The 22,230-nt window shown below is 41.2% G+C and overlaps 1 protein-coding gene across 1 annotated transcript in view; it reads left to right on the forward strand.

Annotated features, from left to right (window-relative positions):
* Window positions 1-22,230, forward strand: part of KIF26B (kinesin family member 26B) — a 298,248-nt gene that overhangs the window by 255,537 nt on the left and 20,481 nt on the right. The window contains exon 11 of the mRNA XM_074925552.1: window positions 21,141-21,303. Within this exon, the coding sequence (XP_074781653.1) occupies window positions 21,141-21,303 (163 nt within the window). The remainder of the gene's footprint in view (window positions 1-21,140; window positions 21,304-22,230) is intronic.

The following is a 22,230-nucleotide window of genomic DNA, read 5'->3' on the forward strand; positions in this document are numbered from 1 at the left end:
GACTTAAAACCACAGATTAGAAAACATACTTATATCTAATTAGATGAGATAATCCTCAAATCCTTGCTAAGGGATATTGTATAGCATAGTTCATGTTCAGTATTTGATGATTAACAGCTTATTTGTTGAAAGAGGCAGTTATGTTAAGTGTTACCTAGTGTTGAGTTTGGTATTGCAAGGGACATGACTGATGGAACTGGTGAATGTGAAAACTGGAGATGTACAGTCATCCATTGACTGGTTGCAAATGGGTCTGTAACCATGAATTTGGAGCTCAAGAAGGTTATACGGGAACTTGCCACATAAATAGGGGTTTGTGACTACTGAAGTGGCACAAGCAGGACTATTTGATTTTCCTCTTCAATCTATACAAATAATATTTGCAACCTTAATTTAAAAATAAACAAAAACTTGGTTTACATTTTCTGAGCAGATAGTTGAACAATTTTTCTTCATACTCTATTTTCTTGGCCTCTATTTAACACCACCCCTTCAATGGAGCGACAGGCCCTAGAAGTTTGTAAGAGAATTGCATAGTTGTAAACAGAGAATATTTCAGCCAGTTTGTCTTACTGCTTCATTTGAATAGCATTGTAACTGCAAGATGGTTTTTTCCATACAAACTTTTACTGAAGTTCTTATTTTCATGCTATGTTTGAGAGGAAAGCAATGAAGACAATCCTCTTGTGCTTTTCAGATACCAGCTAGCTTCTGCTGAATGATCAAAGTTTTCTGGCTAGTGGTTGCCTCCAGGCCTGTACACAAAGAACAGATGTGAAGTAAATTTTTTAAAATATGCACTGACTCTATAGAGTTTAGCAGGCTGATTAGAACTGTCTTCTGGAATATTAAAATTAGAGCTCTCTCCTGCTGCAAAACGAACTTGTTAGATTATTTTAATTTTTAAAGTTTTGTTTGTTTATAAATATCATCAGGTGACATGTTTTCTAGCAATATGTGACAAGACTCAGTAAAATTAATTTCAGATAACAGGTTTAACTGTTTTGGCTGTATTTTGTCTCATCACCAGCAAACTGTCCTACTTGCCATATTTAAAATTATTTTCCAATGGGTTATTTTTGAGGGATAGGGGAATCACTGAATTGTTTCTCTCCCTGTTCCTTAGTTTGTGTTCTTGGGCAGAAATAAAGCTTCGTTCATTTTGAAAATCAGTGACAAAACATATGTCCATACTGTCAGAAATATCAGCCCTTCTGGCTCCCTTTGGTACGGCTGGTGCTGAAGAGCAGAGAGCTGGGTAGCAGAATGATGGTGGTAGCTTTTTTGAGTGCTGGTACAAACCTGAGAGCAATGGAGATAAAGTCTTCAGTCTCTATAAATAGAACAAAAGGAGAAAGTTGAGAGCCGTCATAGATGTGAAGGGATTTGGGGGGCTCGGAAAAGGATGCACAACGCATTCCACTCTTTGCCGGAGTGGGTGCTCTCACTGATTGAAGTCTCTCTCCTGCTGCCCTCGCTGTAGGGAGCTTGCACAGCCTGCAGCTTTCCCCGGTGTCCTGTCTGCCAGCAGCAGGAGCTCCAGAGGACAGGGGTCTCACATAGCTCCCATGTCCTGTGTGCCAGTCCCTTCGGGCAGCTCAGACTGCACTAGGCACCTGTGCACTCGACTCGGAGACAGCCAGAGAGCAAATGAGGGGAGCCACTGACAAGGTGAGCTGTTAAAAGCACCTCATCATCTTTGTGCAAGTGGGACCTAAATCTTCTTGGAGCACTTTTGAGGATTGAACACAATTTTCATGTCTCCCTCAAGCTATAAACAGAGTAGAATCTTTTGTGCTCCTGGACTGCATTTCCTCTCTCTTGCAAACAACTGTTTTCACAGGCTCCATGTGATGTTCTTTGAAGTTACACTCCATGCAAGAGAACAGGAATTAGATGCAGTATCCAGATCTGCTACCTAGTTGGCACGTACTGCATAACAAAACAAAACAAAACAAAGTTTCCAAAGGTATGATATGAGAGAAATAACTGCTCTTTTTCATAGAGGGAGAGAGCATTATAGGAGCTCTGTGTACTCAATCAGACCACGCCAACATGAGCCTCCTGAATACTGCTCATCTCTCTCATGTGCGGATGTTGCTGGAGTAATGGAGGATAGTTCTTCTCATGTCAGAGGAAACTGAGGGCACCTGCTGTAGTTGCAATAGTTTACACCGATGTGAAAGGGCTGATGGAGGACCAAAGCTGAGTAAGATTTGACTCTAAAAATACATGTCTGTGAAAGAGAACCAGTTGGCACCCAGTGTGGTAACATTGTGCTCCAGTGAGATTTGTGAAATGTTCTATGTTTTTTTCAGCTAAGGGTTGAGGCTGCTTACTGTGGAGTGTGTTTTACAGAAAAAGCGAGGGTGTCCTTTGGTAACCTTTAGGACCTTTGCATCGTACAGAAAAAAAATAAGCCTGTTAAGCTGGTAACAGATTTTCTTTTCTCATGTTAGGTGACTACTGCCATTTTGAATGGTGATGGGCTGTGTAATGGCATTATAATCAGTGGCTTTTCTTGGTTTTGAGCTGCGCTTGATTGCAGTCCTCTGTGTGCTCTTTTGCCTGGAATCATTTATGTGTGTGTCAGACATAAACATCAAGTAGGTTACACAACTGGTGAAGTTGTGTACATGCAGCTGCCATGTCCATTCCCCTCACGCTCATATCAGCCCAGCGAGCCCCATGGCCATGAGGGTGTTGTGTGGGGGAAGGCTCTGGCTGCTGTGAATCTGAATGTACATGCTCCCAGGGGCTGGTACCTGTCTTCCCAGCAGTGTTAGGGCTTGTCCCAGAAGGGACATGATGCTTCTGTGGCATTGTAGCAGAACTCCCCTGGTCTCTACTGGTATCACAATCCCATCTGTTAGGTGTACTCTGAAAACTGAAATGGGTTTTTTCATCCTCCGAAGAAAATTCATGGTTTTGCTTAAACTTTTCTACCAAATATCTTTTTTCAAGAAGCAATAAGACAATGAAAGTGAATACAAGCAAGTCAGTACATATATTTGACAATAAACTGGCTATTGGAAACAGATACCACAATAAGGTTTTCTTTAAAAATGGGCTCATTTGATTAGAGAAGAATTTACATTAATATGTAAGATTTAAAATTTTCTCTGATAATGCTATTATATCATACTCATCCAAAAGATAGTATAACCCTTAAAAATACCTTTTTAATTCTGTTGGCCAGCTTCTATCCATGGTGCTTCTATGTGGAGCAATACCCAATTCTTTTAAGGAATCTTAGGTTCACACTACTGTTCAGATGCCTAATCAGAGAGCAAACCCTGCTGTTGCTGAAGGTATCCTTCTTGTTGAAGACCAGAGAACAGTAGATAACTGAGGAGAGTAACAATAAAAGAGCATATCTTTTCAACAGGGAACATCTAGTTGTGGGCTATGAATAAAGAATGTTGCAGGCTGTGTATGAAATTATAGAAAGGTAGTATTCAACTCTAGCAATAATAGTGTAGGTATATGAGGGTCATTTTGACTAGCCATTACATATCTATTTTATGCATTAGACAGCTATGTTATCTATTGAAATTAACCTTAAGTTCAGAACACAAATAACTTTCTTAATAATTTTATGCTCATATCCATAAAGATGTAAAATCAATGCTTCGTGATAAATATTACCAGTGTGTTGCTTCACCTTAATTAATCTCCCAGAAATATAAAAATCCAAATGTTTCCTACTAATATCTAATCTGTAATCCATATTAAACCTAATTAATTCTGTATTCTTCTCTGTGTATTATCCATTAATTGTGTCAGTAACTGGAGCTTTGTAAGTTCATTTTTAAGACTGCACAATTTGGAAGTACAATTCTATTGTGCTAGAAGACAACTAATAAAATTTACAGTGATTATTGTCTTAAATACAAAGGGACAGAATTAAATGTTCTGTACTGACATTATAAATTATATGCTGCCTATATGACCTTTCACTGCATTTTGCAGTACCTGAATGCAGGAGTAAGTTCTCCTTGGTTAATCTCATAATAGGCAATAGGAATATGTATGGTGCTTTTTCCTCCTGGCTCCTTTCTCATAGTGAATTAACATCTCCTAGCCCTATGGTCTGATTTTGTTCATATTGAAACATTTCTGGCAGTTAAATCTGCAAACTTTGCATATTTAAGTAGAGAACATTCTTTTGGGAGATGTAGAAAGGATCAGAGGGCAGCAAATCTTCACTCCTGTTGGTGTGCAGGTTTCAAGAATGGGAGTCCTGAGGGATTCTTGCTCCTTTCATCCATCACAGGAAGGAAAATTCTCTACCACCATATTTAGGAAAAAGGTTGGCTTCTTTCAGATCAAAGGCCATGCACTTAGTCTTAAGGTCAGGGCTGGATGAGTGTTGAGAACTAGCTCAGCGTACAGTGTTCTGCCATTATCCAAGCTTTGAATTGCACAGCCAGCAACGGATGTGTTTGAGTGCTTGATTTAGAAACACAATTTGGTTTTTGAGGCATTAATGTGCATTTTGACAGTCTCTGTTTCTGACTCATTCAGAGTAGGAACCAGTAAACACAGGGTGCAATATTGGTATTGTTGGGTGAATCTTGTAGCCTTCAGAAAAGAAACTCCAGCACAGTTAGACTGTAGGAAATGAGATAGCCCCTAAATGGGATCTTGTGCTGCTTCTCAAACATTGTTGTCATTGCTCTCAGTCTGTTTATATTAATTATTAAATGTAGAACTTCTATATCCCATGATGCCCTTAATTTACACAAACTTTACAGAATGTGGATCAGATATATTTTTCTACCTGTTCCTACCTACATCTTACCATCTTAATCCTTTGCACTCATTAAAAAGTGGTGACATTATGAAACATCTTGTTCTTTTCCTTTTTTATATCTAATATATTTCAGAAGTAATTTTTATTTATCATATAGTTCTGACAAATAACTGTGAAGCACTCATTGTCACTGCTGCAGTATCTTTAGTCCATGGTTATTCAGAATCTGAATTCCGACTGCATTTTCTCAAATGCTTTCATAATCTTGGAGAGCTAGGGGATAAGGAGGCAGACATAATTGGAAGCCACATTTCTGATTCTGGGGCATTCCAGGGACCCAGCGTCCCATGTTAAGCCTTCTGGAGGCTTAACTGGCAGCAGGGCCACCTTACTGCCTGATGTCTCCACAGGACACAGTGCGCAATGCTGTGACCCTGTCTCTGACACATCCCCTCTATTAGCAACAGTCCCATCCCTGGCAATTCCTTATGGTAGACTTGTAGGTGTCCCACTGGAAATAGTGTCTTTTCTGCCTCAGTAACTGTGCTCCTAAACATTCTTTGATACTGTATATGATGCTCTTTTATGTGGTGGAGAAGGTCTAGATCCTTTTCTATTTGCCAGGTCTGAAATGGAATGATATGTTCTGCTGTGCTAATTGATTAAATGGCATCTATCATGACATAAAGAGATCAAACAGAATAATTTTTTCTCCCATGTTACCATTTAAAGCTCTCAATTCTGCTCAGATCATTAGCGTATAATTTTCAGATGAGCTAGCCAGAAGGTCCCTAAATAAAAATTAGTAGAAAAGATTAGCTAGGAAAGCTAGACTGGTAATGAGCTGTTGCACTATATAATGTGCTAGGTTTATAGTTCATATCTAGTCCTAATCAGTGATAAGTGCAAGTTGTCAGCATTTGATAGCTAATTGCTGTTTCTTGGAATTACACTGTAACAGAAATACTGAACTGAAAATAAAGCTTTTCTTTATATATGACAAGTTAAGAGTTAATGATAAATATTTGGGTCAAAACCACCTCCTAGCTACACTATATGCAAATCTGCTGCACTGAGGGAAGATTCATGGGTTGTCAAAACTTCTTTGGTCCCTCTTGGGTCATTATGACTTTTTAAAAAACTGATATAGTAGTAGCTTTGAAAGCAAAACAGGACCTTTAAACCATTTGCTATGTATTTAATATGTCATACATCACAGAAAAAATAAGTAAACCTGAACTACTGGAAGATATTAACAATACAATAATGACTTGAACTCTCATAACAGCCCATTTGTTATTGATTGTATTCACTCTGTGTTCATTGGAGAAGTGCTGTCCTCCCACAGAATTAATTGGACATAAAATCATAACATGGATCTGAAAATTATAAAACAGGAATAATCTAAACCACAGGACATGAAAGACTTAAAAGCCTGGCTAACTTGACATCTGTGAGCTGAGATTTTTGTCATTGTACAGCTATAATTAGGTGGCTCTGATCATTTACATAATGCTAATATGGGAAATGTCCTGTGTATCCTCAGTAGCTGATGGTGGGAATGACTGCTATGCACAATGTTGTGCTTCAAAACTGTGAAGCCTGACAAGCTCTGCGAGCAGGACTGGCACTGACATGCATGCTCCAAGAGGTTTTTAGCCACCTCCTGAGAGGCTGAAGCATACATGATCACACAATCTCATTGCTTGTCATCTGAATACATTTTTTAATTGGCCATTTAATTGACCGTTTCCAATCAGATTTAATGCAGAGACAAGCTTTCAGATATCTGAAGTCTGTGCAAGACTCCTGAGACTGCAAGAGATAACGGGGCAGAAGCAGTCTGGGCCTCGGAGGTGTGAAGCCAGCAGCTACCTGCTCCACTGTCTGCTGGCTCACCAGCTAGTTGAGCCCAATGCCAGCCCACCAGCACATACAAGCCAACAAGGAGAGAGGGAGGAGCTGCATCTGGAGGAGATGAGTTAGGTGGGATGTGGCAAAGTGAGGTCATAGGGACTATGCAGTAGAGGGGACAGCAGAAGTGTAGGAAATGGAGGCACACAGGACACAAACCCACAGGAAACTAGTCTTCATTAATTTCTCTATTCATAGAACAACTCATTCATTTATTCAGATCCTCACCATTTGAAATGCAATTAGGTGAATGTATTTTCCTGCTGAGTAGAAGTCATACAGTCAGCAGACAAACCCCTCTCTTAAATTATTTGTTCATCAGTGTGTATGAAGGAGGAGGGAGAGATAGAGGAGCTTGAATGAGTTCACTGCTAGATTGTCTGAATTAAGTGATCAATTTTTGTTACTGCAATAGCTGCAAAAGTTAACACAGAGATGTTAAGGAAGTCCCACTACAACAAAAATTCAGTATTAGCATTCATATGTGAGAGGAACAAAACTTGAAGGCCTGAGTACTTACTTCAAAGTAAATCCAGGCAACAGGTTTTGTTTTCTCAGAGGGTGAGCCTTTAAGTATTTTAGCTGTTCCCAAGAGAGGGAGTCTGGAACAGCTGTCTGTTTAAGAACACTCCTCCCAAACTGGGGATACATTTGGATACAATGCTCTGCATACAACCCTCATGCAGACATGATACCTAAGGTCTGAATTTCTAGGTGAAAGACCAGTGGTAAATATAATCTGTCTAGACCCAAGTAAATAACTGAATTGGTGTCCCCTGAGAAATTATTAGTTAAACTGAAGAAGACAAAGAACTCTAAGATGCATCAGGTAGTGAAGACTGATGAGACAACAGTAGCTAGCATTGAAGTGGGAGCTGAGTAGAGGGAAAGCCACCAGGGAAATTCTTCAAGGTCCAGTTTTGGGAGAGATTTTATTTAGTGTTATTATCAGCAGCCTTGGCATGCAAAGCAGGAGCACACTAATCATAGTGGCTGGTTACACAAAGCTGACAGCCATCATCTGTACAAAGGAAGATCAGAACATCAGATGGGAGCAGCTGTGGGACCTTGAGGGCTACAGTACTAGAAATGGCACTAATGCAAGGGCTTGCCCTGATAGACTGCTAACAATTTCTACTGAAATCTGGGAGCTCATGAGCTAGAAAGGGGTTGAGGTGTATGTGCTGATTTAGACATACTGGTTAATGATCACAGGTGTCCACACCTGATGTAACAGTGAGAAGCTAGTGAAGTCTGAAGAGGCATTAGGAATGACAGCAGAAAAATAGTAATGCCCCTATGCAAGGGGCTAGCAATTCCTCTCCTGGATGCAATTCTGGTCACCCATATAGATGGAGGATGAATTCAGACTGAGGCAAGTACGACTGTCAAAGAAAGCAGGATAGCTTTTCATGTGAGAGAATATGAAATCAATTTGGCTTGCGTACCCAAATAGAGTTAGGGAATAGAGAGAGTGTGAGAAGGAGTGTAAGTGGTGTCTGCACATGCAGCAAGAGCATTCTTGTCACCAGAGAGTGAAAGCAATGGAAACCAAAGAGCATGGGCAAATAGGGGAGTAGATGGCTTCCAGCATGCCAGTCTGCAATGGGAGTGTGTACAGGCAATGTTAGGAAGCCCTAATGTTTTTAATGATGGGTTTTCTACATGCTTAAGAAGGATTATATGATTCTTTGAACTGGGTAGGGGCAGGAGCTAATAATTCACAGTTTCTTCTCACCCCAAGCATTCCCTTTGCTTTGGTGAAGTCCTACAGGGATCAGGCTCACAGGACCAAATAATGCATTTCTCTTTCCTCTTTCTCCTCCTGTGGTTGTCCATGCACTCTCCTTAACAGAATTGCTTTCTTTCCTCTTGGCCTCTCCTGTGTCTCCAGACACATTGACCAGGGCTCGTTGATTGGATGCTGAGGAACACTTTCTCCTATTCTTAGGAGATCAAAGCAGGCTTGCAGAGGAGATGCAGGAAGGAGACTGCAGAGCCTCGCTGTAAACCACTATAACCTAACACTAAGAATGTAAGAATCATGGAATGGTTTGGTTTGGAGGGTACCTTAAAGATCATCTAGCTCCAACCCCCCTGCCATGGGCAGGGACACTTCCACTAGACCAGGTTGCTCAAAGCCCCGTCCAGCCTGGCCTTGAACACTGCCAGGGACGGGGCAGCCACAGCTTCTCTGGGCAACCTGTTCCAGTGCCTCACCACCCTCACAGTGAGGAACTTATGGCCATACTGATTCAGGCCAAATGTCCTTCTAGTATCCTGTCTCTCTCTAAATTCAACAGCAGATACCAAGGAGAGAAAGACTAGAATGAGCACTTTGAGAAAATATTCCTGTAGTCTCAACTATTTTCAGCTGCAGGAATTCCTGAGTTTCAGCAGTGGCTTTATAAATAGAAATGGGACCTTCCAGGCACATTGTGAATGAGTCCAGTTTGACACTTTCTGAAGACAGTTGAAGGTTTAAAGGTGCTTTTCATGAAAGACTGGCTCAGATTGTCTCTGAAATTTCATTTTAGTCCTTCTGAGATTTTGAACAGCTAAGTCTTTAATAGATATCTTTGTGTCACTTAAAAGTAAATACATACAAACATTAGTAGTTGTACATTGCTTTCTGGTACTCAAAACTGTTCTGACTACCCATATTGTGGAGAGGCAGCTATTAACATGGAAATACGCAAATTTACAGTTGATTTTCTGCGCGTAATAGATACCTATTGCACTTTAAAGCATGTTCTGGTTACCTTAGGTAAAACTGCAAGCTATGTAACAATTACTAAATGGCAAGTTTAAAAGAGTTCCTTTCCTTTGCTGTCACAGGCTATTAGGAGATCTCTGAAGTGTTGGAGATAAAAGAGCCTATTGAGGAGCTTGTGTAATTAATGGTATTAGTGGGCAGAATAAATAGAAGAATCCATTTAAAGGGGGAATGAAACTTCAGATAACATGAAAAATGCATGTGCATCATTAATATTTTAAATTGCTGCATAGGTGAAGATAAATGTATTTGATACAGCCTATCTCCGATTGGTTTAAATAGCAAATATATATATTCATTAAAAATCTTTATATATTGATTTGGCCGCTTTTACTTACAATACACAGTTCTTGCATGGAGACTGGGGTCCCTCGGGTTTTATTTGGAGTCCTTTGTGAATAAAGTATGATGGAGTGTGAGATGGGTAAAAGACCAAAACATTTAGTTTTCTTGTGCCTGTGTTTATAGATGACAAAATTCCTAGTGCCCTGCAGCAGCTGCTAGATTTGGCCCTATGCTGCCAAAAATGTCATCATAAAACTGCCTGTGGTTGCACAGTTTAACTTCAATGTCATGTATTTGACTTCAGAAGGGGCTATTTTATTCATTATCTCATGTATCCCATCACTAAATCTGTAAAAACCCAATTCAGACCCTGTTGAAGCTTATGGGAGCCTTTCTGTAGAAGTCAGTGACAGCTGGGTTTGGACCACAGTGCCACAGGTTTCAGTTAATAAAATCCCAATTTTGGGGCTTGTTTTCGGACATCACTGAAATCAGGCACAGGTAGATAATAATCTTTCATCTGTGATCTTAAACTGCCAAGCAAGATCAACATCATCACTGTTGTTTCTCAGTCTGTCTCATCACATCTCTTAAATCAGCCCATTGTGTGAGTAGCTCAGCTCAACTGTGGATGAAGGCTGTTGCTGTCTGATGGCCATTCATTTTTATGTGAAAGGAGTTTTTGGTCTCTCTCAGTTCCCAACAAGCTCACCCTGCCCTTATTGACTGTTGGCAGTACAAATATAGAGGCCAAGGACTTGCAAGCCAGAGAATGTTGTGTTCATCAGATTCTGAAAACATCATTGTAGGTGTCTAAGAAACTTATTTTGACCCTAAAACTATATATTGCATAGTAAAGAAATTGGAGTCTGCGAAGTGAAACCAGTTTTTTAGTCCATTTTGCTTCTTAAAGAAGATAGGTGTAAAGGAGAAGCTCAACATTCTTAGTCTTCTCAAAAGAGAAAGCATGTGTAAAGTTCATACTTAGCCACCTTATTATTTACCCAGATTTTTGGAAGCAGATGGGCATGCACATTGTCTAGGATCTGTACATATTACCTGTACGTGCCAGTACAGCATTCCTAAATAATAGTCATGTTTTCTTAATTCCTGGATGGTTTGGAGGTGAGAAACTGAGGCTACTGTGTCCCCAGCTGGTAAACGGGAGATGACACATAAAAAATTGCTCAGTTTTGTAACTTGCTTCACTTGCTTGATTCCCGTACTGGGTTAGCAGATCACTTGGCTGCTGCATAGTCCATCTTCCTTGCCAACGGATAGGCATATCTTCTTTTAGCAGCCTTTAGCAGTTTCATAATTCCTTGTGAAGCAGAGTTTGGAGATGTATGTGAAGAGGAACTTTAAAAGGTTAGAAATTGATTACCAGAGATGGAAACATGACTTGAGGCTTCTGACTGTTTATTTTGCTTTAATGCTGTTAGTTTAATATTTTCATTGCTTTACTCTGTGTTTTGACAGCTTATAGTCAGGACCCACTTTCATATGAGTGCATATTTTTTCATCTCTTGACCTAAATGAACACTTCTGAGAGCACCAGCATTGAGAAAATAATATTTCAAACAAATTGTCTCCTAATTTTAGCATCCAAAATGGTGTAAATACTGGCTGAAATTTCCCTTGTGGTCGGGAATTTCCCTCGTCTGTGTGCTTTCTCTGGTGTGTTCAGGAGTGGAGTTTAAGGAGTTTCAGTCTTGTTTCTGTGGGAGCACAAATGAGTTTTCTCTCCATCCACCCAGCCATCAGTTCTCGCAGCATTTACAGAGACTTACTAAGCTTTTATACTATTTTCTCACAGTTTTCAAATTGACCAACAGGCTACAAGTTTATTGTGGGAGGTGATGAAGCAAGCTTGCATGCAGGTGCATAGGCAGTATGAACTCTTAAGCCTAACTTTCTTTGGGGGTACTTCTAGTGAGTGGCATAGATGAATTGTATAAATTTCATAGTAGTAATAACAGCCAAAGTCTGCCTTTTTTTTTCTTTTCTTTCTTTTCTGCCCAGGAGTGTGTGCACTTTCACTGCCCTCTGCTATAATGCTGTGGGCTGAAGGCTCTAGGAGGTCGGCATATAAAATCTTACTTATCCAAATGGCAAGTATTTTGCTGAGTGACCTTCCCAGTTTCCTGGAGATGTCAGTCATCTGTTTACTCTAGTAGCAGTGCCAAGTGGAGCGGTTTCTAAAGCTGAACAGCAGTGAATTTATTTTCAGGTACCACTCCATTTGGGATTGCAATTAGGATAACTAGAGCTGCTCTCCAGCACAGGAAACTGGGAAGGTCATGCTGCCAAATTGTTGGCATCTTGATGAAGGAGTGTAAACTACTGCTGTCACTACTGCAGATCAAATGAGCCTAACCAGAATGGAGTAATTATGAAATCCTCCCAAAAGATCATGAATATTCATGGGTCAATTACAAGCATTTGAAGTTAATTTTCGTTTGAGGAAATAATCCTGGTATTCCACTCTTGGTACATATGAATCACAGCACTCCTTGCAAGCAAAGGGCAAAGAGCTGTTGCTTGCTGCTCGGGCTCACGGGTACTGACTGCTGTGTGCACAGCAGCGGCTGCCTCCAGCCAGGCAGTGTGGGAGTGCTCGGTGTGGCAGCGAGAAGCCTTTCAGTGCCCCCTCCAAGTTGCCACGGTGTATTCATTGAGGTGGCAGACAAAATGGTCACCTCGCTGCCTGGGGTGTGGGTACTGCAAGTCACACCAGTCTGGTAGGCAGGTGCTTGTCTGTGCTGAAAGTGGAGTTGAGGTGGCTGCTGCCCTGCCCTCTCCGCAGGGGCTGTCACTGATGGTGGCTCTTCAGCACGTGTGACCCCAGCCGATGACACTGGCAGCAGCTGAGCTGCAGGGAGTTGAGGCCTTCTGAAGAACAACCCCTCTGCTCAGTCTCTTGAATGCAGAGTGGAGAGCCTTGCTTTAATCGCCCTACTGCTTGACCCCGTGAAGGCGGTGGGAGCAGGGGACAGCAGCACTGCAAGCAAAGGCACTGAGCAACGGGTGGGGGTCCTGCTCTTCATGCTGACCGAGGGGTGTTGGAAACGCCCTCGCTGGGGCTCTCTTTGCTGTGCTCCTGCCAATATTAGCTGTCAGAGGGCCTGGTGTGAAGGCTGTTTCTAGGCCCTCAGCAGATTGTCAGGGGATGTTTCCTCATGCTTCTTTTTTGCTATGTGTTTTCCCCTGCCGCTGCCCTATAGGCACAGGTGCTGGCCAGCCACTCTCCACCCCTTCCCTTCCCAGCCGTCCCGCTGTGCTGCCAGGGCACAGGCAGCCCGGCGAAGAGGCAGGCAGGCTCCTAAGCAGCTCCAGTGGCCGTTCAGCAGCAGATATGACTGTTGCCTTCTCATATAAAGCAACCAAATGGCTTCATAGAGATAAACTGAGCCAAATGTGTGGTTGCCGTAACACTTCCAAGTAAGGGAGCCAAACAAGGAGGGGAATGGGGGGCAGGAAGGCTTTTTCCTTCCCTTTCTCCGTGTATCTTGGTAGAAGTTAGCTCAGAGCCTGGCCACATGCAGAGTCCTTAAATTATTTAAAATCTAGATCATTATTGATTTTAAGTGGGAGATTTTTTTTCTCCTGTAAATCATAGTCTATTTACTGCTCAGGTTTTCTTAAGCAGTGGCATTGCTGATTTTGGGGAACCTGGCTTTAACTCCAACATATAGTTGCTGAGCCTAATTAGCTCCCTGGATTAATTGAGCTTCTGTTTTTCAGCTAGAATTTATTAGAAGCTGGCACTGTAATGAGACAGACCACTGAGATCCTTTTCCTTTTTGATTATCTTTGAGCTTTGTTTGTGTATTTTTAATGGTTGCTTGTGAATGATGTTTGGCTGTGTGCTGGGAATTGGAGTACAGAGGGGAGAGGGATCATTTTGTTCCTTTTCAGCGCAGTTCTCTCTGAAACCATCACTGGTCTCCAGCAGAGCTGCTTTCCCACCCCTACCAACCACCTCCTTCCTCCCACCCCAAAACTGTCTGTGACTTCAAAGTACGTCTGGATCTCTGAGCTCTCACTTGCATAACACGTTGACCTACAAATAATGGTTTATGTCTTAATTTTGATATCTCATATTGCAAAGTGCACCTGAACCAAACCACGTAAATTCACGTAGCTGGGACAAAGACTGCAAAGAGCTTTTTTCTCTCATTAGTTGAATTATTTAAAGGAAGCCCATGCTGCTTTAGCTCCACTGGTGGCACAAGGCAGAAATGAGAAAATGGAGGAGTCATATTTGTGCTTCCCCAGGATTAGCATTGTGCAGCTCAGACATGGGCTGGCAATGTCAGAAACCATGCGCTCTTTAATACATAGGTAAAAGTGGAGCTGGGGTGTGATAGAGGCTGCTTTATTGTGAGATAGTTCTACTATGGATAAGTTTGAATTAGTAAGATTGGTCAGTGGGACCTCCAAAGAGTGGAGTATTTTATGACAGTTTTAAATAACATGCTCATTGGCTGTTTTGTAGACTGTTTAAGTTTTATCAGCTTTGGGAGCCACTTTTATACAAAAGCTACAGCTCTTGACTAAGCCCCTTCTATGGTAAGAGGGGCAGTCTGTTTCAAGGAGTCAGAGTAGCTGGAGCTATTGGGACTCTGTCCTTCTGTCATTAAATTTCTGTCTTTAGTGAAAAGAAACAGAAGATTCTATTTTGTGCCTCTGCCACATGCTCATGTGTTGTCACAAGCACAAGGATTGTTCTGCAATATGAAATTTGCATAGTTAGGCTCTTAAAAGACAAGAATTATAGGGGGGAATTGCCTACATTTTATATACATTTTGTAATACTAGAATTCAAGTACAAGTCCCTGCTATCCCATACTTGGCTACAACTTTCTTCTGCTTGACTGCTTCAGTGTCACATCCCATCCAGATGTGTTTGTGATTTTCCTAGTATATGAACCCGAGCACCATATCCCCTCAGTGTAGTCCTTTCAGCTGGCTCCCCCTTTCCCTGTGCAGCGAGCACAGCTTTCTGCGTTGTGCTAGTGTACCTCATACAAGATAACTAACTGCAGTGGCAGTGGAGATTTCCACTTTGCTTAATTTTTCCTTTAAGGCTAGTCAGCTTCCACCTGGAACAAGTTCATTATTTCCCCAATGCCTCATTTCACCAGGTGAAGGATTCCCCAGGTTAAAGGTCCAACACGTTACCCATCTTTCTTTAAATGCCTTGCTTCATTCTGCTAACAAAGCCAGGCTTACATGGCTGAACCACCAAGGGCTTTATCACTCCACCTGGCCTCATTTTGCCATGCCTACACACATTGCTCCCATTTCCTCTCTCCCTCTATCAAAATTATTAACAGAAAGGAAAGACATAGCTAAACAAACTATACTGATTCATCATGAACTCAGCTGTTACACACCTGTAACATCCGCTATCGGGTTTGTGCCTTTTAAGCTATAAACTGCCCTCTGTAGAGATTATTTCAGTGCAATAAGAGCCAAAAACAAATAGAGTACTTATGTGGTTCCTTTGTTATGCGAGCATTTATTTCTATGAATAAAACAGTGCATCAGCACAAGGGAGCAGAGTTAAGACTTCATGATCAAAAATAACTGCCATAGTTACTGAGATTTTTCCTTTGACATACCTCTATAAATAATTAGATTACAAGACGCCTGAGGGCATACATCATCTGATCCTGTAACAATAACACCTTGAGGGAGTTGACAACTTTCTCCTTTTGGCCAAGTGCCTAGGAAGACACAAAGGTATATGATTAATAGAGAGCACAAACACACTTCCTAAAGCTTGGTTATAGTACTGTATTGTATCCCACGTGGACTGTTCTATTCCTGATGGTGTTGCTGTTGTCACTGAATAGCCAAAATCCTCATAGCAGTGGGGTGAGAGGAAAGGGAAGACAAAGAAAATATTTATTATAAAGATGGTGGAAAAAACCTTAAAACAAAGCACATAATAGAATTGGTTAAATAATTTCACAGAAAATTCATTATTCCAGGACTTTAACTGGATCTTCCTCTCCAATATTCCCTCCTTTTGTGGAACAGTCCTGTGTTTGCCTTTTCCATATAAAGAATGAGATGCTGGGTAACAAAAACTCTGCAAATTTCCTGAGCATAATATTGACTCTTTTTGCTCAATTTTCTACTCATGAATTCTATTTTGCAGCCCTAAACAAAAGCAATTACCATTTGCCTCTTTTCTGTGTAGCTCACTTCAAACACATTTCTTGTATGGATAAAGCTGAAGGACCTGACACGGGAAGATCCAGGAAGGTGCTGCCCATGCTGTGCCCCCTCACCCTGGCTTGTGCCTCACCTGGCCAGCATGATGCACTCAGCCATGCCAAATTATGGCAGGGTTATGGGGTTCCTCTTCTAGGTATCAGTGAGCAGTTGGGGGACTCAAGCAGGGAGAGGACATGACAAGCTCTGCTGGGCTGTTTAGATGAGGAGCTGGAGATGCAGATCATGGTATGGGAATGAGAACAAGTAAGAAGGTTGGATGAGGAAAGCCCAGTATGGACACTGGGATACCTCTTCAAGAGAACAGGATTATCTGATGAGAGAAGAGGAGGGCAGAAAGCATGTGAACACAGGAGAGCACAGAACCCCTACAGCACAGCAAAGGATTGTGATGTTCCTGAGTCTTACTGTTTTTCTACAGGAAGCAAGTACTAGCAAAACCTCATGGTAAATTGTGTCATGTCCTCCTTTTCTACTGCTTGTCTGTACTAAAGGTGGCAGCCAGCTGCTGCTGCCAGCTAGTCAGCTAGTTCAGTATCTGAGGCTTTTTAATACATAAGAAGGTTCCAGGCTTACTGATGTCTCAATGAAGTGTAAACACAATAACAGATTAAGTTACATAAAATATATATAATAAGAGCTTTCAGACTGTGAAATCAATCACTACAGGTGTGGGAAATGTCAAAATTGAGGTTGTCCTGGCAAACTTATTTTGGCCTCATAGGCTATAATATTGTATTGTCTTTCTGGGATTCTCCCCCCACTGCAACTATCATCTTTTTCAAGGCAGATAAAGGACCTGCTTTAGATATTAATCAGGGATGTACGGTGATGTGGTCATTGTCAATAAATTGCTTTCCTTATATATAGCAGAAGTTGGAAGGCATATGGAAAATGGTACCGAGGGCTGTGGAGAAGGGAAAGATTCTGCGAGGATCTGGTACCACCTTCAGAACTGGCTCGGCTAATGCATTCCTAAAATTGAGATCAGTACTCAAATTGAGGTGCAACTGCCCCATATTCTTTGCAAAAGAAGTCAAAGTTAGCTGTACTTTGAATATAAAAGACTATATAATGCTCAGCACTCTGACAGATCGGTGCTTCACACCAAACACCTGTACTTAGTGAAGTCTTCAATGCTGCAGGTATTACCAGAGGATTATATGCCTCACCTCAGAGGCAGTCATCAGATACTGCATTGATAAGCTCCACAGAAGAAAAAAAACCCCACAAACCTTTGAAGAAATCAGTCATTCTGGATTCAGAGCTGAGTTTGTATAGTCCTAACAGTTGATAAGGCACAAGTCCGCACATTAAAAGGCAAGGATTAAATGAAAGACTGAATAATATCTTGTTCAGTGAGCACTGTTTATCCTGTGTGGTAATTGAGGCAGGGGTCTAGTGGAAAAATAGTATCCAATCATGAAATTAAAGACTTTGACCTAATGCACGCAGGCAAGTGGGATTTACGCAATATCCAAGGAAATGCATCATGATCTTGACTACTTCATTTTCAGTGTAAGATTCTGTATTGTTTGCATCTCAGTATAATTAATCATTCTATGAGGAAGGAAAATACGGATATGTATGAGGAGCATGAAGATGTACATTTTTCCATCTTACTGAACTAGGGAAAGGACTCATTTACACTGATCCCAGTTTGCATGGTGAAGTCCCAGAAGAGAAGAAATAGAGAACACTGTGCTCAGTGCAGCACTGCCACATCTCTCTTTTGGGGAGGATTAATACCTGCTAGGGTTCCTTATGGTAGCTATGGAAGGATTCAGAAAATAGTACTGTAAGACCTCCAGTAGCTGCTGTAATGTGAGAGGGTGGAAATATGGAGGAGGTAAGGGAGCAGCAGGGAGAAGGGAGGGCTCCTCTCCACATTGGAGGACTGCTATTTCATGGAATGAACTGGAGCCTTCTGCCTGGCAATCTGCACAGCTCTTCCTTTCTGGATCCTCTGTACTGTACCTGCTGACATATTTCCTAGAGACATCTGAGTTTGGTTTCCCGCACCCAGGGCTTCTGCCTCTGGACTTTTCCAGAGACAGAGCTTTGCACACTTTATTTTTGGATTTTACCTCTGTGGGATGTATGAATTGTATTTAGTAGTATTTTGCTGTAGCCATGATGATCTAATGAGTTAGGCAAGAAAAGGTTTACAAGTAAGGGTAATATGGTTTATTAGACCAAGTGATGCCCTTAGAAAAATGAGATCACTTTTAAGTACTGAAAAGACTGCAGAATTGTTTACTGATATACAGGTTTGGAGTCTGAATTGTGGTATCCTGACCCCACCTTCATTGTTCTCTGTGTATTATATTCCCATATTCATGATTTCCAAAACTATAAAAACATTAGTTGATGGGATAGAAATACATTTAAGATGAGGACAGATATATAAAATGGGGTCATTGGGCTGCTCTGGCATTTTATTTTATTGCTTTTGGAGCAGAATTGGAATGTACCGTTAGCATTACTGAAGATGTCCCATTTGCTATAAGGACATTGTTGCCTTTCACCATGATGCTATGAGAAATCTGGGACCTTCTGCAAGCCAGCCTCTGCTTAATACAGTGAGCAACATGCACCCAGGAGCAGCAGCCTTTCTGTGAGCTTCTTCAGAATTTACTGTGTCTTAGTTTAGTCTGCACAGCCAGAACATTAACAAAGGTCTTCCTTCTCAAAGCCCTTCCAGTGCAGAAGTGCAGACCTTCTCTTTGTAAAAATTCTGCTTTCACAGGAAATTTTGCTTTTGCAAACACCAGCTCATGAACCAACTAATGAAACAATTCAGAGCCTTTCTTTTTTTACAGGCAGAAATGCCATGTCAGCATTCAGAAGAACAAAGCATCTACTTTGTGTCTCACTGTCTGTCAAGCAAATTTCAGTGAGACATCCAAAATATTTTACCAATATTTTACTTGATGAGGATAGGGTGAGTTAAAAATTAAGCCACGTGTTTTTGTGTTATGTTCTCTTTGATTTTCTTTCTTTCCTTTAGGAGTTAGTAGGTGCTATTATGAGAGATCAGTCAACCTTGAACAGGTGAACTTGTCTTATGACAATATCCAGAATCGACAAAAATCTGCATTTAGCAAATTTCTTCCTCTTTATTTTATTTTTCAGAATACAATAGTGACATGAGGCCGGTTATTTTGTCTAGGTGTAAAGTGAAGTTGATAGTCAAGATGCAGACTGTGCTGCATGAGGAAACTCTGAAATGAGAAATGAGTATTGGCTGGGCTTTTTGCTGCTAGGTTTCAGGCTTTAATCCTAAACAAATCTGCCCTTTAGTTCCTGTCTGATATATGTCAGAAGATCATTTGAATTATAGAATAGGTATTTTCTCTGTATCTTCATTCTTCTTGCAAGTGTGTATTTCAGTACAAGGCAGATGGCATGATTATTTTATATTCATAATGCATATACCTCTAGGAGAGCTACACCGCAGTGTGCTGATGCTGGCTGCATGGGTTATGTATTCTCAGGAGACCAACATGTTCAGAATGTAGTCTTTTGCCCTTTCCCCTGTCGTCTCATGTTTTGCTATGATAGAAGCACTAACAAATGAAAGGCTTGTTATTGATTTCTGTGCAGATGTTAATAATTTCTGTGTAACTCTGCATCGGACTGGCAGTAACTGATGTACAAAATTTGACATCTTAATTATTCCTTGATGGAAACGAGGGCCACTAACCTGAGGTACAGCAGCCTATTAACTCTGGATCTGTGGGTTCAAAGCAGCCTTAGGTCACAAGTGAAATGAGTGAGGCTGTCTTAGGATAGTCTTTATGGATGTTTGTTTGCTTCTCAAAAACACCAGACTACCTTCAGTGTGTCTGGAGCAGATGGAAGCAGAAATCCTGAAACAAAACATGTTTTATTTCCAGTATTGCTAGCCTAGCTGAAATCGCAAGTACTGGAAATCTCAGGAGAAACACAATTTATGAGCTCTCCAGACTTATTGCTAGGTGCATCAAAATATGCATCCCAAATGCTGTTGTTTACTCAGTCAAAAAGAGACGTTCAAGAATTTCAGTGTTTGTCAGTCCCATCCAGTAGGCATAGCTTCAGTTCCCAGCAGTTGCAGCCTTATGCAGAATTCCTGTGAGCTGGTTAAGCAGATAACCAGGGACACACATGCACCATAGGTCATTAGCAGAAATTGGAGCATGAGCCACCAAAAATCTGATCCCCAGCCAGTGAAGGTATTGCCATCATTACAACAGTGAAAACAATTCCTTTAGCAATAGGTAAATATCAGGCTGTTGCTGTCTTTGCTTTCAGCCATATGTAGCTATCATCCACAACTTCTAGTGTAGGAGAGGCTCTTTTCAAGAGGATGCCATTTCCCAACTAGCATCCAGTTGACCTGTATACCTAGTAGCTAAAGCTCTCTTAAAAAAATTATATATTGCATTTCTGACTACAGGATTAGATGACCACCACAGAAGCGTTACATATGCATCATTGTGCTGTTAAAATCCATTTTCTTAGTCCAGTCACAGACAGCCCCACAATAAGGCATCAGTGTTTCAAAAGCTATCCTATGCTGAACAATAGAGTAAATGGCAAGAACAGAAAATTTGATTTCTGCCTCAGTGGAAGAAAAGATCTAATGTGAAAGAACAATTGTGCAGTCTTAAGGCTTGATTGTTTTGTATTTCACCAGCATAATCCAAAATTAATTTCACTGATTTAACTATTATTATTATTGAGTTACACAGTGCCCTAGAAGGCAAGAAAAAACTTGTGTTCTCTAATCTAATCCACTACCCTCTTGTCCTCCAGACCTTGGCCAGAATTTGTTTGCCCAATGTGCACTGGAAAAGGGCAGCAGTTTGCAGCAGCTCCTTAACAGAGTCTCCAAAGCTGGTCTGCATCTCTGAATTGGCAGTGGTAACACTGCAGAAGGACTGAGGCCAGAAGAAGACAGAAAGGGGGAACTGGGAAGGGGAAAGAAGTTTAAATTGTAGTCCGGGGTCTTTCAGCCTGCTCAGCTGCAGACACAACATAGTGCAAACCTGAGGAAGGAAACTAATTAGGATTCCATTAAAAAGAGGAGAAAAAATCTTCCTGAGACCCAAGTCACATCACAATGGTCAAAGTGAAACCTTGCTCGCTAATGTAGCCTTAATTCATTTTATTTTGCAGAGACAGCAAGCTCACCATGTTGCTTCGGGAATCTTTGGGGAATATGAACTGCCGCACCACAATGATAGCTCACATTTCAGCCGCTGCGGGGAACTACGCAGAGACACTGTCCACCGTCCAGATTGCATCTAGGGTCCTCAGGATGAAGAAAAAGAAAACTAAGGTAAGACAATGTGTAACTTCCTTCTGGTAATGGTGGAGGAGAGAGGAAGAAGGATGCTGAAGGATCCTTAATAGGATAGAGGAGCATGTAACAAAATCAGTAATCAATTCCAAAGTGCGTGGGTTGTATGTGCCCTGTCCTAGGCAAGTGGCTTAGAGCACGTGAGCAGAGGCTGGGGGGGTGTTAACGCTTCAGCTTCAGATACAGAAGAGTGAGTTCAGACGTATCTCCTATAGCAGGGTTGTAAGCTGGACTCATTTAATAATATAGCTGTCAGACAGCATTTATTTTCAGTTATGCTCTTAGTGCTAATGAATTAATAAGGAATGAAACTGCTGTAGAGTTAAAGAAAATTGGGATTAATGAAGAATTAGATCCTCTGTGCTTCCCAGACAGAGCAGGAGCAAAACAAATGCAAAGCAGTGTGCCCATTGCCAGCATTGATGCCCCTTTTATTCCCACTGTTTCTAAACATGGGTGACAGATTTTCCAAGAAGTAGAGTGAAGATGGGCTGTATCAACTTCCATGTTTTAGAGTCCTGGTTCCTTCTCTACAGCTTATGGTGTGAACAGGGAACAACGAGTGAATTTTATGCATTTCATTTAAATTGACAGCCTATGAATTGACAAAATGTTTTTTTGTCAGTGGGTTGAAGAGAGGAAAGTGAAGGGATTCAGTCCACACACCATCACAGCAGTGTGTCTCCAGAGACATCTGAGTGCTCGTTATACAATTCCACACACTGGTAGTATGACCAAATGGGGATTGTCTTTATTTTCTGTGTGTTATTTGTGTAATGATTTTTCATGTTATCTTCACGTACATGCACACACACAGAAACACACACACAGAAAATCAGCAAAGCCTTTGACAAACATTGGATTTCTTTGGCCAGGCTCAATTAAGGGAGGGATCCTAATCCATTT

Source organism: Athene noctua, chromosome 1, assembly GCF_965140245.1.
Source record: "Athene noctua chromosome 1, bAthNoc1.hap1.1, whole genome shotgun sequence".
Classification (NCBI taxonomy): domain Eukaryota; kingdom Metazoa; phylum Chordata; class Aves; order Strigiformes; family Strigidae; genus Athene; species Athene noctua.